This window comes from Athene noctua, chromosome 8, assembly GCF_965140245.1.
Source record: "Athene noctua chromosome 8, bAthNoc1.hap1.1, whole genome shotgun sequence".
Taxonomy (NCBI): Eukaryota; Metazoa; Chordata; class Aves; order Strigiformes; family Strigidae; genus Athene; species Athene noctua.
The window spans coordinates 19,336,745-19,355,863 of record NC_134044.1 but is presented as its reverse complement, the minus strand read 5'-3'; the positions used below and the strand labels follow the sequence as shown (position 1 = coordinate 19,355,863).

The 19,119-nt window shown below is 43.8% G+C and overlaps 1 protein-coding gene across 2 annotated transcripts in view; it reads left to right on the top strand.

The window, feature by feature from the left end:
- ABCC5 (ATP binding cassette subfamily C member 5) overlaps positions 1 to 18,295 on the top strand; it is a 52,488-nt gene extending 34,193 nt beyond the window's left edge. For both annotated transcript variants that reach the window (XM_074912322.1, XM_074912323.1), the window contains exons 18-31: positions 639 to 823; positions 1,899 to 2,045; positions 2,259 to 2,388; positions 2,927 to 3,080; positions 3,227 to 3,355; positions 4,542 to 4,728; positions 6,049 to 6,138; positions 8,633 to 8,822; positions 9,556 to 9,715; positions 10,745 to 10,823; positions 11,720 to 11,833; positions 12,913 to 13,077; positions 13,806 to 13,889; positions 16,457 to 18,295. In XM_074912322.1, the coding sequence (XP_074768423.1) occupies positions 639 to 823; positions 1,899 to 2,045; positions 2,259 to 2,388; positions 2,927 to 3,080; positions 3,227 to 3,355; positions 4,542 to 4,728; positions 6,049 to 6,138; positions 8,633 to 8,822; positions 9,556 to 9,715; positions 10,745 to 10,823; positions 11,720 to 11,833; positions 12,913 to 13,077; positions 13,806 to 13,889; positions 16,457 to 16,516 (1,874 nt within the window). In that variant the 3' untranslated portion in view covers positions 16,517 to 18,295. The remainder of the gene's footprint in view (positions 1 to 638; positions 824 to 1,898; positions 2,046 to 2,258; positions 2,389 to 2,926; positions 3,081 to 3,226; positions 3,356 to 4,541; positions 4,729 to 6,048; positions 6,139 to 8,632; positions 8,823 to 9,555; positions 9,716 to 10,744; positions 10,824 to 11,719; positions 11,834 to 12,912; positions 13,078 to 13,805; positions 13,890 to 16,456) is intronic.
- Positions 18,296 to 19,119: the final 824 nt, after the last annotated feature.

Below are 19,119 nucleotides of genomic sequence, written 5' to 3'. Positions count from 1 at the left end.
CAAAATGTGTTATGAGTGTACCTCTCAGGTTTTGAAAGCTGTCTCAAGTCCTGGTCAATCAGCATGGTTGATAGGACACAGACAGTGGGCAAAGAACATTCATTAATTCATTAAATATGTGCACCTGCACAATGTTTTTAAGTTCAATCAGGCTGTGCTGGTCAGATGCCATTGGCACAAAGGCCAAAGTTTGTAGTACCCTGTCTCCCACACCACTGCTCCCTCCTGTCCTAAAGGGGCAATCTGTATAGCTTGGTACTTGCAGAGTCCTAGGCAGGACATGGCATCTATGTATGAAGAATTGGAAGATGTGGCCTCTGTTTTGTGGTTCTCTCTGTTTAATGTTAATTTTGACCTTAAGCAGGATTTAAAAAGCAATAGTGAGGCTGATACCAGCCTAGTATTTAAGTCTGTGCTGATTGTACTTCTTCAGACATACCATGACATGAATGATTCCGCAGAAGAAATATGACTTTTTGTAAAATGGTTTGAACCATTGAGTTCTACATATTAAATCTATGTTTCTGAAAGTATCATATACAGTTTGAAAATTGCTACAGTTTTGTTTGTTCACAAACTTACAGGAGTTTCACGGAACAGCTTTCTTTTCCTCACTCCCTCCTCCTCTTGTTTCACAGGCCAGTTGGTCCAGTTGGAAGAGAAAGGCAAAGGCTCTGTCCCCTGGTCTGTTTATGGTATCTACATTCAGGCAGCTGGAGGCGCCTTTGCATTCCTTGTCATCATGGCACTGTTTGTGCTGAATGTGGGCAGTACAGCTTTTAGCAACTGGTGGCTGAGTTTCTGGATCAAGCAAGGCAGTGGAGTAAGTAAATAGCTTTTCTAGTCTCATGTGTCTGACAGGCAGGGGGATTGCTCTGCTAGGTTAATCCCAAGCAGTCCTGTGAGACCAAATGGTGCTTTCTAATTTAAGCAAGTTGTAAGGCTTCCCAGGAGGTGATCTCACTAGAGAGTCCATCTCCAAGAATAAGAGAGCTGCACTAATAAGAAAGATAGAATAGCTCACGTGGTTTTATACTGCCCTTTTGTTCCTTGTCTTGGTTAGTCTAAGAAAAGGAAGTAAAAATGTGAAAGACACCAACAAGCTGCAGGAGGAATTACTAATTTTAGTGCTGATTTTTGTTTTAACATGGCCTTACATCTAACAGGATAATCTTGTTAAAGTATATGGTTTTAAGTCAAATGACTTTTGGGAGTTGCTTTGAAGACTGTGATGAGCTGGGATGATTTGGGACTTTTCCCACTCTTGGGGTTTTGATTGCAACTGTTCTTGCATCTAAAATTCAAATATAACTGCAAGGTTTTTTTTTGGGCGGGGGTAACAAACTACTAACCTCAGAGAAGAAATAATGAAGTACAGATGGCCAACAATATTAAAATAAGGAATGAGATCCTTAAACATACTCAACAGATTAAAAAAAGAGAGAATGAAAATGTATGATAGTGTGACAGTAAAGAATTTACTGCATACTGGCAGAATATAACAACTGCATTTGATAAGAAGACAATGTACAACCTATCCAAGGTGAATATTACTGTGTAATAGGAGTGGTGGTATGCCAGTATCTGGTGTTATTCAGAAGAACATAAGAAGTGATAAGCATGAAGTCAGATTAGGAATCAAATGAAGTTGGTATTGTGGTGGTATTTTCAAAAATATTGTAGGAAAAAGGCCAAGGGCTACAAATCTGCAAGTCAAGTATCTCTGCTAGGGAGAACTTTCTGAAGTATTTGAAGATCACTGAGGTGCTTTATTTGAAGAAGAAATATCAAATATGGTGGGAGGGGACAGAGGACAGTTAAATTCTACCACATGTAATGTGTACGTGATTAATCCTTGTCCTAAATAACTATTCACTGAAACCTTGAATTTTCTGCAGAACACCACTGTGACTTTGGGAAATGATACCATCATAAGCAACAGTATGAAAGATAACCCTCACATGCATTACTACGCTGGCATCTATGCACTGTCTATGGCGGTTATGTTGATTCTGAAAGCTGTTCGTGGTGTTGTCTTTGTAAAGGTACATGCCAACGCCGTTGTTGTTCTTATTCCCTACCTCCTTCTGCATGTCACCGTGGTTCTTTTGGTTACCTCCCAGGAGAGTTTTGAATGAGAGGAAGTCAGATCATGGATTGTGAGGTTTCCATAAGTTATCTTTTGGGGCTGTGCCATGCTTCCCGTTAAACTTCTGCCCAAATTAATAACTTCCTTCCACTGTTTTCTGCATTGTTAGGGAACTCTCAGAGCATCCTCAAGGCTTCATGATGAGCTCTTCCGACGGATTCTGCGTAGCCCCATGAAGTTCTTTGACACTACACCCACTGGGCGGATTCTCAACAGGTTTTCCAAAGACATGGATGAAGGTATCTCACTGTATGCGCCGTAAATCCCACATTCAGACCTCCAAATTACCTCCTTAATGCTCTCCAGTCTCTTGCTGTTGGGGTGATTGTATCCTATGTCTGTTGCCAAATGTGTACTTGTAATAGACAAAACAGGAACTGGGACATACCTGGTTATGATTCTGGAAGGCAGCTGATACCTCAGGTCTGTCTGTTCACTTAGAAGGAAATGTGCTTTTGTACCTGCAGACTGCACATGGATCTTAGCAGACTCTTAGCAGTTAATGCAGGGGTAACCTAGAGTTTCAGGATGAAGTTGATGTGCAGCAAAGGTGGTAATTCGATCAGAGCTGCATCAGGGCTGTTTCTGCAAATTGGAGAGACTATTAGCATCTCGGAACATAAAAGCACCTCTAATGAAAATATATGTTTTTAATGTGAATAAGCTATAAGCAATCACTGTCCTTGATGATGATGTACAGCTGGACTGAATTGCTTTATATAGGTTGTTTCAGCTTTCTGTACTCAAGATCTTCCTCTTTTTCTTCACCTTTTTCAGTTGATGTTCGTTTGCCATTTCAAGCAGAAATGTTCATCCAGAATGTCATCCTTGTGTTCTTCTGTGTGGGGGTGATTTCTGGGGTTTTTCCCTGGTTCCTGGTGGCAGTGGGGCCCCTCATTGTCCTGTTCACAGTTCTGCACATTGTGTCTAGGTAAGTGCATCAGCTGCTTTGGCTGAAAGTAGAGATTCTTTGCCCTGTTAGTAAGGACAAAGGGTTCTTCAAGTATATATGCATCAGTGTAGTGGTTGGCTTATGGTCATTGTACATGTCACTTAAAAGTGCTTCTTTCCTTCCAGAGTCTTTATTCGGGAGCTTAAGCGTCTGGACAACATCACACAGTCTCCATTCCTGTCTCACATTACGTCTAGCATCCAGGGTCTCTCCACAATCCACGCCTACCACAAAGGACAGGAATTTCTGCACAGGTCAGTCTAGATATCCATCTGAGAGTGGTGGAGCACACAGCAGGGTGCAACACGTTTACGTTTAGAAAGATTTATTGATAGTGTCTACAGCTGATGGCATACATTGGCTCTAAGGGTGGAAGTTACTTTTTGGGGATAAAAATGAGGGAAGGAGAATGGTAAGCAAAAACTTCTCAGTAGCCAATTGGGAAGAACAGTGGTGGAACACTGTTTTTCACTGAGGTGGAAAACCTCAGGGTGCACATTGAGCTGTTAATCTCTGGGCACCTGTATAATCGGATAGCATTTATCAAGTATTTAAGTGATTATTAGCCACCTTGTGTACTATGCTTAGTTTAGTATAAACTAAAATCTGCAAAACATATGTTAGTGAGGGAAAGTGGGACATTTCTCATGTGAGTGGTAGTTACTTCCCATGAGAACCTGCCATAACAATATCAGGGTTTTGCAGGTGCAAGGTCATGAGACCAACAGTGTAGGAGCACAGAGAAAATTGCCACAGCAGCTCTGGAAAGACACTGCTACACCAGCTTAGATGAAAGGTTGCAGAAGTGCAAATTGCAGTCCTCTAACACCAGCAATGCTAAGGTGCTAAGGCACTCCACAAACTGTGCAACAGTGATTGGTGTAAAACTGAGTTGGATGATCAGAAAATGTAGTTACTGGCTTTGTGAATCTCTCAGGTGTCTCCCCTTAAATACACTTTCTTGGCTCTGCAGTGTCAGGATTGTAAATTAAGCAGTTACTGATGTATTTTAGTGTTACCAGTCCTATCAAAACTTAAAGTAACTTTACTTTTATACTGTATAGAATAACACATATTCTGAAACACTGCTGCTGTTAACTGTGGAGTAATTTGTAGCCATTCCTATGGAAGGTCTCACGTAGGTGAAGTTGTGGTAAAAGTGTGTGTAATGTCCCTGAATTTTGATTCCCTCCAGTACAACTCATTGTTGTACACAGAAACTTGGTAATTTGACTGCCGAGAGTTTGAGCTAAGTAGGTATCTGACACTCAGGAAAGCCCATAAATCCTGCTCTTGTGGCCTAGTTTGAAACTTTATGTCAATGACAGACTAGTCTTCCTACCCTGAATTCTGATACTGGAACAGGGGTTTAAGTAGCTCTGCTGTTTGTAGAACATGAGGCTCGTGGAGGTCTACTAACCTTTCCTCTCTTTGTTTCAGGTATCAGGAGCTCCTAGATGACAATCAGGCACCATTTTACCTGTTCAGCTGTGCAATGCGCTGGCTAGCTGTACGGTTGGACATTATCAGCATTGCTCTTATCACAACCACTGGCCTTATGATTGTCTTAATGCATGGCCAGATTCCTCCTGCCTATGCTGGGCTGGCTATCTCATATGCTGTGCAGGTGAGTATGTCTACATACTGTAATAGTTAATTTCTTATTTAATGTAGTTATTGCTAATAAGTAATACACCACCAAAAAATTTCCTTAATGCGCTAGAATGGAAGAAGATACTATTACCCCTTTTGGTAAGGGAGGGGAAAGCAGTTCCGAGTCAGGACCTTTTGATAGCAGCCAAATTCCAAATTATGAGAAACTAGATGCTTAAGGCTATTGTTTTGGGTAGCTGCCTCTTTTTAAATGATGAAGTAGAAACAGTTTGAGGCTCTTTGTGTGCCACAAATTGCAGTTTTCCTGGATATTTCCAGAAATTGGATTGATGGTACATCAGACATCTGCCAAACTGATGTCTTAATATATTTATTGCCTGCAGTATGTTTTCACAGCGAACAGCATCCAGTGTTGCAGCTGTGCCAGTTAGACTTCAGGGCTCAGAATCCTTGCTATGAGAGCTGTTGTTTGGCCTTTTCTGCCTCCTGGTGGTAGTAAGGTGAAATTACAAAACGTAGACGGCTAATATTTAAAGCTGTGGCTTGTGGGAAACCTTTCTAAACTGCTGGCTTTAAAAGTGATTAATAAATTATGGTAATTTAAAAATTAACAGTTAACTGAAATTAACTTGCGTTGAGCATCTTAGCTATATGGTGCCCAATGCTGAGAGTAGTTGTATCAAATATCATGGAATCATTTATGTTGGAAAAGGCCTTAAGATTGAGTCCAGCCATTAACCTAGCACTGCCAAGTCCAGCACTAAACCATGTTCCTAAGCCCCACATCTACACATCTTTTAAATATCTCCAGGGATGGTGACTCAGCTACTTCCCTCAGCAGCCTGTTCCAACACTTGACAACACTTTCAATGAAGAACTTCCTTCCTAATATCCAGTCTAAACTTACCCTGGCACAACTTGAGGCCATTTCCTCTAGTTCTATCACTTGTTACTTGGAAGAAGAGGCTGACACCCACCTCACTACAACCTTCTTTCAGGTAGTTGTAGAGAGTGATAAGGTCTCCCCTTAGCCTCCTTCTCTCCAGGCTAAACAACCCCAGTTCCCTCAGCTGCTCCTTACTTGTAAGACTTGTGCTTTAGAGCCTTCACCAGCTTCACTGCCCTTCTCTGGACACACTCTAGCACCAGAGTGTCTGTCTTGTAGTGAAAGGCCCAAACTGAACAGTGTTCAAAGTGCGGCCTCACCAGTGCCCAGTACAGGGGCACGATCACTTCCCTAGTCCTGCTGACCACACTATTCCTTAGGTTCATCTCTTAATTCAATAATATTTCACACCTCTAAATTTGTCTTTGCTTTCTCCCATCACTCCAGTTAACAGGGTTATTCCAGTTTACAGTCAGACTTGCTTCAGAGACAGAAGCTCGCTTCACCTCAGTGGAGAGGATTGATCACTATATCAAGGTTGGACAATAATTCATTCAACTGACTGCTGTAAAATGTCTTGTTGCTTGTTATGTTGCTGGCATAAGAGAAGAGTGAGTCAACCATAGTCTGCCTTAGTACAGAATGTATGTTTCTGGTGTTGTAAACACATTAATGCATGTACTGTAATACTGCAGAGTGTTGTGTGAAGCACATATATAGGCACTGGCAGGATGAATGGCACAAGAGCTGGTCGGTAGCTGTGCTTACAGGCACCACTTGCCTGGCATCACTGAAGTTAAAATAAGATATTGAAAGTTTGCTGATACTCTTGGTAGAGTGGAGGGAGTGAAAGGAGTAACCGGGAATTCAGTACAGTTTTTTACAGTAAGAGGATGGTGTTCTGGCATCCTTCATTCCAAATGCAATGGAACTCCTTCATTTAAAGACAGATAACTGTTTGTTAGTTTATCTACATGTAATTCTGCTTCATCCTGATAAGTCTACTTATTTTCTTCACAGCTATCCTATGTAATATATTTCTGTATGCTTAAAAAGTCAAGGAATTGCTCTTACTGTAAACAGGAGAAACATGTTAGTCTAAACATGAGAATTGTGCTAGGCTAAATGCCTAACAAGCTGCTCTGATTGCTCTGGTTAGCTGTAACCCTTCCTTTATAATTAGGATTTCTGTCTGCAGGACTGGGCATAGGTCGATGAGGAAAGTGTAGTGAGGAGAAGGCCTTCTGCTGGGTCAGGTCTTTGAGGTGAAAGACTTTTACTTAACACACAATACACATTCCCTCTGAACTTTGGAGGGAGATACTTATCTGTTTCACAGAATCACAGAATTGTCCAGGTTGGAAAAGACCTTGAAGATCATCCAGTCCAACCATCACCCCAACATTAACAGTTCCCAAATACACCATATCCCTCAGTGCTATGTTGACCCTACTCTTAAACCCCCCCAGGGATGGGGACTCCACCACCTCCCTGGGCAGCCCATTCCAACACCTAACAACCTGTTCTGTAAAGAAATGCTTCCTAATATCCAGTCTAAACCTTCCCTGGCGCAATTTGAGGCCATTCCCTCTTGTCCTATCACTTGTTACTTGGTTAAAGAGGCTCATCCCCAGCTCTCTGCAACCTCCTTTCAGGTAGCTGTAGAGGGTGATGAGGTCTCCCCATTTTTTGCCAGTTATTAGGCCTAGCATAAAGGACACAGCCAGCATAAAGATGAACCAGTAACCAAATTGTATTTGATACAGAAGGGTCAGTACATGGGTGAGCGCTGGGGGTACAAACAAGTCAGATTATACATAATCGACATCAATCCCACTGACCCCAACAACAACACCACACGACCAACAATGGGTGGAATAAATGGTGAAATGCAGTCTCCTATAGAAGGGACGGGAGACAACCGAGTCAACAAGCCAAATACATAAAACCAAGGAAGTCACACGCTGAATCTCTACACAGCCTGTGTTTACAAAAGCCAGACCTGACTGGAGCCCAGTCCCAGGGAGGCGGGAGGTCCTTCCCCAACAGGGAACTCTGCACAGGGCACCCACCTCACAGACAGACACTGCCCCTCCTGCAAGGGGTCCCAGCTTTTATCCCCCAGTGGGACACCTGACCTTGGGTTACTTAATGCAGGACACCAGGGCTCATTTACCCAATGGCTCTGTCTGCAAGGCCACAGCACCCTGGAGGGAAGCCTAAAGGCAAACTCACCCCTCCTTTGGGAAGGGCTGTGGGAATCACCCATATGTCAACCTTAATTTGGGGCTTGGGGTTGAAACCCCAGCATTTCACCCCTCAGCCTCCTCCAGACTAAACCCCCCCAGTTCCCTCAGCCGCTCCTCGTATGACCTGTGCTCCAGACCCTGCACCAGCTTCGTTGCCCTTCTCTGGACACTCTTGAGTAATTCAATGTCCTCTTTGTAGTGAGAGGCCCAAAACTGAACACAGTAATCGAGGTGCGGCCTCACCAGTGCTGAGTACAGGAGTAAGAACCCCCCCATCCCTTTCTGACTGGCAGCTCTCCAGCCAGGGGTTGTTGTGGCCCAAGGGCAGCCCCCGGCATTTGGCCTTATTGAAACTCCTCCAGTTGGGCTCAGCCCATGGCTCCAGCCTGTCCAGGTCTCTCTGCAGAGCCTCCCTACCCTCGAGCAGATCAACACTCCCGCCCAACTTGGTGTCATCTGCAAATTTACTGAGGATGCACTCGATCCCCTCATCTAGGTCATCAATAAAGATGTTAAATAGGAGTGGCCCCAAAACAACCCTGGGGGACACCACTTGTGGCCAGCCACCAACTAGATTTAACTCGGTTCACCACAACTCTGAACCACTGGCCCACATCCAGCCACACAACTCATCATAAAACTGCCATAAACTGATATGGGTCAAGTCTGCAGGGAAGAACTGCTGCTGAAAGCTGCAACTCTGCAACTGATAATTTTCCTTTCTGGTGTTTTATTTATTGGAAACTGAAATAATGTTTATTTTTTTTATTATTATTTTTTAGACACTTTCGCTTGAAGCTCCTGCTCGAATTAAGAATAAAACCCCTCCTCTGGACTGGCCACAGGAAGGTGAAGTTGTTTTTGAAAATGCAGAGATGCGGTACCGAGAGAACCTCCCTCTAGTACTTAAAAAAGTGTCCTTTACCATCAAACCGAAGGAAAAGATTGGCATTGTGGGAAGGACAGGCTCAGGTAAAGAAGAAAACTATGCAGAGTTAAATTACTACTTTTACAGAATGGAAATTGAATAGAGTGGGGCAGTCATACTGATTTTCCTCTGTCTTCTCTGTGTTTGAATAAATCGTTGATTGCACAGGGGTGGTCCAGCAGTCTGTCAGTGGTGGATTCTGTTCATGTGCATAGATAAACAGGATCCCTGTAAACAATAATGAAAACAAGTTTCCATTTACAGTAGAGGGATATCCTACTATACTTGAGCCAGTACCTTCATAATGTTTAACACCCCAAGCCACTTGTCAGCACAGAATGCTGCCTACAACATGCTCATGGCATTATTTGACTCTCTTGGAAGCTTTTTATACTGAAACTGTGTCCAGGTTTGGCTCTAAGCTATCTGTAATGCAAAGAATCAAAACCTCTGTTTGTGAGGTGACTTAAATCAACTCCAAAATGTAGTTTCTAAATAAGCAATTAATACTGCTTGATTTGGTTTATGTGGCAAGGTTTTGCTAGTGGGGGTTGGGCAGCACTACAGTGGTGGCTTCTGTGAGATTAGGAGCTGCCCCTACAATTGCTTTGAAGTTCAAATGCTGAACCCCAGTGTTTTACGAGCATTGTTTGCCAGGACTTTATGGTATTTTAAAGCACTTTTCTTACATATGGACAGCTTTAAAATACTTTCTCATCTCAAAGCTGCCATGACTCTGTAGAAACACTAGTATTGTTTTTCCTTTCTCATTTTTAGGGAAGTCTTCCCTTGGAATGGCACTCTTTCGTCTTGTTGAACTGTCTGGAGGCTGCATTAAAATTGATGGAGTGAAAATAAATGACATTGGTTTGGCAGATCTTCGCAGCAAACTCTCAATAATTCCTCAGGAACCTGTGCTATTCAGTGGCACTGTGAGGTTAGTAAGACCATAAGAAGGCAAGAAGGGTGAAGTGGGCTACGAGCTTATACTTGAACTCAAATAGGTGCCTGGTGAGATGTTAGTTCTCAGGCATTCTAGCTTCTGTTCTGTTTTTGAAACAAAAAAAAGCACAGCTGGATGATTTTAGCTGGCCCAGTGCAGAACTGGATGTGATCATCCTCTGTGGAAGTCTTGCTTTCCCTTTAGATTTGATTCAAGTTCTTGTTATCTTCCATCTTTACCCTTTTGTTCTTTGGCTACTCTAACCGTAGTGTGCTGGGAGCATCTGGTTTCCTTGGCAAGGACATTCTGTCAGTGGAAGGCTAGATGGGAATCTTCTGTCTGGATAAATTAGCACTTTGCTGTTTTGCCATTCATTGCTGATTAAAAATTCTGGTTATGTTTTCTGCTTTGCCAACTGTATCCTGGGCTGCCTCAAGAGAAGTGTGGTCAGCAGGTCAAGGGAGGTGGTTCTCCCCCTCTAATTTGCTCTTGTGAGACCCCCCCCCCCGCAGTGCTGCACCCAGCTCTGGGGGCACCTACATCAGAAGGGCGCTGACCTGCTCGAGCGGGGCAAGAGGAAGCCACAAAGATGATCAGGGCCTGGAGCACCCCCCTGTGAGGACAGGCTGAGAGAGTTGGGGGTGTTCAGCCTGGGGAAGAGAAGGCTTTGGGGACACCTTAGAGCGGCCTCCCAGTACTTAAAGGGGCTACAGGAAAGGGGGGAGGGATTTCATCAGAGAGTGTAGTGACAGGATGACAGGTAACAGTTTTAAACTGAAAGAGTGTAGATTTAGATCAAAGGAAGAAATTTCTTCCCTGTGAGGGTGGTGAGGCCCTGGCACAGGTTGCCCAGAGCAGCTGTGGCTGCCCCCTCCCTGGAAGGGTTCAAGGCCAGGTTGGACGGGGCTTTGGGCAACCTGGGCTAGTGGAAGGTGTCTGCCCATGGCAGGGGGTTGGGACTGGGTGATCTTGAAGGTCCCTTCCAACCCAAACCATTTGATGATTCTGTGATTCCCCCTCCAGATCAAACCTGGATCCTTTCAATCAGTACAGTGAGGAGCAAATCTGGGACGCCTTGGAAAGGACTCACATGAAGGAGTGTGTAAGTACTGTGTGCCTGATGAGATACATGTTTGTGTTTTGGCTTCCAAACCATCATATTGTGTTAGTAGCTACTTCAGAGACCTTTAGATAAAGCTTTTTCTTTGCAATTTTTCCCCCTCATTGTCTATGCTTTATTTGACTGATTTTTTTTTTTTTCCTCCTGATTTTATCAGACTTTTTTTTGAGAACATGCCATATTTCAGGTGTGTACTTTTTTAGTATGTAGCATAGCAGAGTGCTGCTTCATCACATGGACTCCTGGGGTGTTAAAATATTTCAAGTGATGTTTTTCTCTGTGACTTAGGTGTGCATTCTGCATTTACATTTCAGAGTGTAAATGTCACACATGCACATTTATACTGAACTTAAAATCTGGCCTTGCTGCCATGATGTTTCCAGCTCTTTTCTTGTAAGTCAAGTGGTATATATGGCTATGGTACATAGGCAGCAGTAATTCCTGCAGGGACTAGGTTCACTCTTTTCTCTTGGTGAGAAAGGTTGTCGGGAAATCTGTATTCATATTGACATGATTTTGTACATGGCTTTTTTCTAGAAATTAAATACTTTGTACTTAAGTCATTCCAAGGCTCCCTACTAAGGTGATACAGTTCCTTTAGCTTAGTCTTAGTGGTGTTCTCAGGAGCTTTCACTGACTCTCTGGCATTTCAGCTGGACTGAGCAGGTCTGATGATGTATTGCTGTTCTAGCATTAGTCCCTTGTTACTTATTTCCCCACCAGAGACGGCGGGGGGAGATGGACAGCAAAGTGTGATGGATATTTTGGAACATGGGCAAAATCAGATTTGCAGCAGGAGCAACTGTTTGTCTCATGCCACGGAGATACAAAAAGTCTGTGCAATGCTCTAAGATTTTTGCCTCTGCTTTCTCACACAGGTTGCCCAGCTGCCTATGAAACTTGATTCGGAAGTGATGGAAAATGGGGAAAACTTTTCAGTTGGAGAGAGACAGTTACTGTGCATAGCTAGAGCTCTACTGCGTCGTTGCAAGGTGAGCATAGCGATGGGAGAAATAGCTGGAGATAATGAGCTGATAGGATAGAGCAAGTCTTTTTGTGCCAGATTCATTCTGTCAGAGGAATCGCACCGACAATTATTGCAATGCAGGGAGGTGTAGGGTTAGAAAAACTAGTACAACATCTGTAGCCAGCAGCTACCTCCTGTAATGTCCTGCCATCAGAAAGGTATTGCTTGTTAGTGTTAATAATAGTGTGTCAGACTGGCCTAATCATTTATTCAGTGTCTGTTACTGGTGAGCATCAGACTGTTTTCCTTCCACCTTCTTGTTAATGTCAGCCAAGTATTTTCCTTCTACATGGTGCTCCACTAAAATGTGGTCTTCAAGTGGAATTTGGGACCATGCTATCTATGCCAGCAAATTTAAAAGTTTTGCAGGAATGGAAGACAAATAGTAATTATGATGAGAAAGGACTTTTGGATTGAGATTGACCAGGATTTTATTAATAACATCCTTTTTTCTTAAACATGGCACACCATAGCATTTTAAGGTTCAGTCTCCATTTGTTTTAAAGCCAGATGGCTCAGCAGAAGTTACTGCTCTTTGCAGTACCTGCACAAAACAAGTCTAGTTTAGCTTTGACAAGACACCACTCCAAATCGGTTTATGTCTGAGTCTGAGAGAAAGAGTAATTCTTTCCAGTGTAAGAAAGCTAGTATGCATAGTAATATTGACTCATTCTAGAAGGAATGTCACCACCAAGGATGTGTCAAATTAATTTACCAGTAAAATTTGTATTTGAGATTTAGCTGTTGAATGTAAAACTGAAAGTAGTGGAAACTTGAAGCCCAGGTCAGAACTCGAACTTCTCATGGCTCTAGGATGTGCCCATAAAATGCAAGTGTGGTCCATAGGGTAACTTTGTTGGAGGCAGTTACATAAAGAAAACTGAAAGGGTGCTTGTAAAAACTACTGTTGTGACCACAGCATCCCTAAGGATTGCCAGCTGTGACAACTCTGGGTCATGGTAGTTCTGCCCACTCTACATATTTTTATGTTCGGGGGGGAAAGTGTTACTGTGGGTGCCAGCCAGGATTGTGTGCTGCTTTCAGATTTTGATACTGGATGAAGCAACAGCTGCTATGGACACGGAGACAGACTTACTGATTCAGGAGACTATCAGAGAGGCATTTGCAGACTGCACTATGTTAACAATTGCTCACCGCCTGCATACGGTACTGGGCTCTGATCGGATCATGGTGCTAACACAAGGACAGGTAAGCAGAAAGACTGTGTGGCTGCAGTTCCTGTTGCAGTCTGGTGGTGCCATATGTACAGGCTGAACTGAAGGAACAGCTGGTATTATTGCAGGGTAGAAAATCTTCCCTGTGCATTCACATCCTCGGTAATAATACTCCAACAGAATCAGTTATTGCCTGACTGTGACAAAGATCAAAGAGGGCAAAATTTCTTCTACACCCCAAGAAAGTACCATAGAGTAATAGACTCTCTTTTAAAAGTGTTTTTAAAATTCCCTTTGTAGATTAATTCTGAGATGGGTAATAATGTAAGCATCTCTGCTGGGACTCAGTGGCAGTTTCCCATTACTTTCATGAAGACCTCTGCCATCAAACAGGCAATGAGAGATACTTTACCCACTTTTCAGGCTTCCCTGAAAGCCATAAATAGTTAAACCAAATGTAAGAACATTTGGTAAGATTTTTAAAGTTAGAGATGGCAAAACCCCATAGCATCTGCCTCTGTCTGCCAGAGCCACCAGAGGTTGCTTCCTGCTGGGTAGTTCCAGTGTGTGTTTGAGCTAATTTGAAACATCCCAGGTTACAGTATGTACACATAAATGTGCATACTTCTACTGCCTGTTGTCTCATCTAAAGCCAAATGCCATGTTGTGGCTTCTTTACTACCATGTCACAAGTCTGAGGGGTGGGAATCTGTTTTCTGCCAGTTTTTACTGACAGACTTTATCTGCCTTGTTTGCTTTTAGGTAGTGGAGTTTGACACGCCGTCTGCTCTTCTGGCCAATGAGAACTCACGCTTCTATGCTATGTTTGCTGCTGCGGAGAACAAGGTTGCTGTCAAGGGCTAAAATTCAGGGCAAAGTCACTTTAATTTTGGAGAGCTGCACTCCCTGCCTGTGGCAGGCCAGCTCTTCCTCCTCCTCCTCCTTCAAGCAGATTATTGCCTTTTCATCTTTTAATTTCTAGCACAATATGTCAAGTCAGAGTTTTTAAAACCATGTCAGAAGAATTCTTCATGTTTTTATTATTGTATTTATTCCATAATCATATTACTGTTTTTGTTATTAAATGCACTCTACAAATGGCTCAGGGAGCCATAGTTATAAATGTATCAGAGGCCTATAATGAAGCTTTATACATGTAGCTATATCTATACATAATTCTGTATATAGCCTATATTTACAGTGGAAATGTAAGCTGTTTATTTTATATTAAAATAAGCACTGTATTAATAACAGTGCATATTCTTTTCTATCATTTTTGTACAGTTTACGGTACCAGAGATCTGGCTTTGTTATCAGACTGTATTAGACACCGTTTTGTCTTTTACAGTTGGTCTTTTCCTAGTGCCGGATTTTCTGTGTGTCTGAGTGAAGTGAAGCTTTGCAATAGTGTCCTTTATTGTCACATCTTTGTTGTCTAGCGCAGGGGAGAAGAGCTCTGTGGTGTAACTATTGCAATTGTAATTTATCAAAGCTATTTGGAGCATCGCTAATGTTCACCATGGCAGCAGCTGCTGCTTCCCATGACGCTTTCCCAAAGCAGGGGTTTTAGTGATCTCCTGAGTGGAGAACCACTTCTGGGTCACATTAAGGCCTCGTATTTTCTCAGTGTCCTGGTACAGTATTTCTTACTGCATCAGCAGGGTTTATTTTAATGCAAGCAAGCCCAAGCTCTTCCTGCTTCGCTGATCCAACACAACCAAAATCTAAATGTTTGTGGAATGATCTGTACAAATTAATCATAAGGTTCAAATGATACCCTGTATGCTAGCAGGAAAGCCTTTTCAGAGTTGCTTCAGCTGACTGACTCCTTTATCTTGAAGCTGCTAACACTCCTCAGAGGTTTAGGTTGGCTGTCATTGGCATGGGTAACACTAACTCTTTGTTCTGCTCACTTATACTAAGGTTAAACAACATCGATATTTCCTGTTTCTTTATTGCACACTTGTTAAGGAAACAGTCCCCCACCCCACGTCTTCTGGAACTTTAAACAGGTTCCTGTTGATCAGGATGTAACACTGGTGTAGGACATCATTTTCTTACTGTAAAGAGACCTACCTCAGGTTACTAGGTCCTGTGTAGTATGTTGCCATGATCACTGTACACCATCCCTGTTTTACAGGACCTGTGGCCCAGGTGGGCACGGTCGCTCCTATAATAGCTGTGACTTATTGAATGGTCAGCGTTGCATGTCTTTGTCAACTTGGACATTTTGTAGCCTTAGCATGTTTGCAAAATGTCTCACTGAGGCAGAAATCTGAAAAGTAAATAAAACTATTTTGGGTTTTGTAAATTTTATTGGTGTAAGTGGTTTGTTTCAGGCACATAAATCACTTCTCACCTTTTTGAGCCCTGGGGCACAGTTTTTGCAGGCTTTTTTTTTTTTTTTCCTCTTGTCTATGAGCCATGGCCTGATCTGTCTTCCTTTGGAGTAGAAGTGTTTCTTTAAAAGTGTAGTGGGTAATTTTTGTGCCCTCCAGCATGGGGGTGGCTTGCAATATATATATGTTTATGTTGAGTAGTACAGGGAGTAATAATTTATAGTGTAAGTATTCAAGCCAAGTAGCAAGCAGGGGGATGTCAGATGGAATACAGAAGATCCTCCTTAGGCTCAGATTTTTCCACTTTACCTGCAAGCATTACTGTTTATATTGCGACAGGACTGCAAAGTCACAGCAACAAGCATTTCTATCTACCACTACCACAGGCAAATGATGGCATTAACAGAACTTAGATTGTAGCTTGAAGACAGCACAAAAAGTGTCATTTGTTGTAGTTGTTCTTTAGTAACTCTTGTCCTAAGCAAGAATTAACTAGCACAGACTTTACCCCCCTCACAGGCCTGGACCCAAGCTTATTCTGTGTTGGGCTCTGGTTGCCATTTTGCTCAGTGTTCCTGAATTCAGATGTATGTTGTGGTATGAGGCAAGGGACAAGTAATAGTAGGCCTCTCTCCAAAGAACACCCTGTTAAGTGTGTGTGTGTGTCTTTTTTGATCAGAAACTGGGGAGAGGCAAGAAGGGAGCAGGGGTGATAGACCAAAGAGGTAATTCTCTACTTCTTCCCTAAAAGGGGAGTTGGGTATAAGGTGAAGATGAAGACTGAATACCTTAGGGGGAAAGGGAGGGAACACGTATCTGCCTAAGACTGGTTAAAACAGTTCAGTCAGTTGTCACGTGCAACTCTGTCAAGGACAGGATTGTCTTGGGGCCTGCAGAACTGAGTTTACCCCAAGAACTTCAGTATTTCCCTTGAATAAAAAAGGCTAATGTACCTAGTTCTCAAGTGCCACTGGGGCCAGAGTGTGGCTTTATTTTGCAGCTAAGGCTGAGCTAATGGCAGTCTGGGCAGAAGCGGAGCGAGCCATCCTGATCTTGTCCTCCTTCTTCTTCCAGGCTGGGAGTTCCTTCCACTTCCCCGATGCCAGCACTGGCTCTTGCCTGGTCCAGCAGTGACCCAGTTCAGAAAGCTAACTTGCAGAAAGTTCACCCTCCAAAAGCAGGAATGCTGTACAAAGAAGGAGACAGGAAAGCACACCTGGAAGGGAGGTGAAGTGAGGCTGCTCTTTTCAGTAGGTGCTAACTGTAACACTAGCATAGGCATGAGAGGAAACTGCGCTTGGGAATCCATTGCACTGAACTGCTGCTTCCCAGTTACACTCTCCTAAAAAGGTGAATACTTCCCCGCTGCTTCAGCGAGCTGAAATAGCTCAAAAAGGTGTCAAACAAGGGCCTGCGATGGAGCAGGCGAACAGTCATCTGTGGACAGCAGGGATTAGCTCAACCCTTTTGTCAAAGCTTGGCTCCAGCATTGTTACTTTGGAATTAAGGAGATACACTGCCAGAGGGAAATGTTCTTTCTGCTGTAATCACTCATCTGCTTCATCTAGCACTTGTCTTGCAGACAGTACAGAAGTATTGCTTCTCACATGGGTAGTAGTAATTTTTACTGGCTTTTGTCCTCAGTCACAGGAGCAAGCTGAGGCCTGGCCCAGGGCCCTGTCACTGAAGTGGAAGGAAGAAACATCAATATTTACAAGTGAGACTGAAATATCTGTATCTTTGAAGCATTCTACAAGAGGTTGATGATGATGGGAATTCTCAGGAATTGGATCCTGCTTTAGAATTTATAGTGTGATATCCCAGAGAAGACTTGGTCCTGCAAGGAGCAGGATAAGACTGTGGGATTGGGACAGAGGCTTTCCTTAAAGAGATCTTACCCAAAATAGCATGGAGATAACACATCCATCTTAGCATACAGCAAAGGCTGTGGCCAGAGACCTACAGGTGTGAAATTTGAGAGAGATTTGCCTGGGATAACTTGTTGTATTACCCTCAGGGATTTCAGTTGCATCTGTTTTGCTTATTCTGTCCAAATGCAGTGAGTACAGCCAATACTGACTCATTATCATAAGCTTAGAGACTCTTAGAGAGAATGAGTTCCTGCTCATCTCTTCTATCTATGAGGGCAAATGTACTTATTTGGGACTTCAGTCAAAGTGCAGGTAGGATTCTTCTAAAATTACCCAAGTGCAGTTAGATCAGTGTAATTAAGTCTAAAGCCAAGCCCTGAAGTTATGCTGGCTTGAACGCCTGAAGAGATTTCACTGTTACCTGCACTGAAGATTATACAGGGTCAGATCCTGAGGTTGCTGGGGATATGGTCTGCATATTATCCCTAGATGAAAGCCAGAGGGAGATCAAGCAGTCTTAGTACATCGCTGGGAACAAAGTTTGAAAAAGCACAATTATTTCAAAAGGCAAATCGTATGAGTGATAGGGCGTATCGGAAAGGATAAATGCAGAAAATTTGATTTATAAAAAGAGGATGTGGCAGGACAGAAAATTTCTCTTAGAATGGGACAGAGCAAAGACAAAATTGCTTCTTGAAGGTGCTTCAAAAGAACATACTGAGAAGATGTAGGGTGGCTGTAATGCCTTCGTCAACCAAAGAGCTTTCCTGAATGCTGCCTTGTTCTTTTTTACCGCAACTATTTTGCTATATATAAGCAATCACACAAAGGTTTTCTTTATAGTCCCAGTTTCAGGTCAGTCTAGGATAATACTGTGATTTGGTTCAGCTGGTGACAATAGCCACACTGTGCTGGGGACACAGTTTCTCTCTCGAGTGTGATGGTAACAGTGGAAACTCAGTTGGAACTTGGTGTGGATGCTGTTGCTGAGGCTTGGGAGGTTTTTAGAATGCACTACTGTGGGTTCATTAAAGTCACAACCTTGTAATAAATGTCCCTGTGTCATCCGAAAGATATGCCTTGGAGACTTGTCAGGCGGCTGAGGTAGGCAAAGCGTAACAGTGAAAATGACTTAGGGAGGTGTCAGGACGTGGGGCATAGAGATTTCCTGTACACTGACCACTCTTGGGCTGCCTGGAGTTCAAATCACAGTTACTTCCAGCACACCACCTTCCTGTCTCCTGCCACTGCCATGCAGGGAAACCAGCGGTTGGATAAAGATGATAATTTTGTGGTTTCTGGCCTTTCCAGTTTAGGAAGGCAGCAGCGGATGGCGTGTGATTGATTGCTTCGAGGGCTGGGGAAGTGAAGCGTGTTCTGCCTGAGCTGGGATCTGGGGGCAGTTTGAATGTTGGGGGCAGCAATGACAGGCAGCCAGGGTGGGAGGAAGAGATTAAAAAAAGGGGGTGTAGGGGGTGCTGGTGGAGGATGGAGGCTATTTAGGGTTAGACTGAGAGCTACGTGTGAGGAGTGGGACCAGGAGCGGGATGGAGGAAGCCAAAATAGGTACCGGTGGGATGAGGGTGGGTGCATCAGCCCTGCGGGGAGCCGCGGCGTGGAGGGGCTGGGGTGGGTGGGGGGTGTTTTGGGGCTGGAGGGGGGCAGGTGGAAAGCGAAGCACTGAGGCGCTGCGGGGGCTGCGCCAGGGCAGGGGGGACTGAGCGGGGCGCTGCGGCTGTGCCCGCCCCAAACCCGGGGCCAGGCGGGCAGCGCGGGGTGTCTGTCCGCCTGTCCGTCTGCGCGGGCCCCTTCCAACCCTCCCGGCGGTGCGGGGCGCCAGGCGCGGGCGGAGCCGCGGGTGCGCGG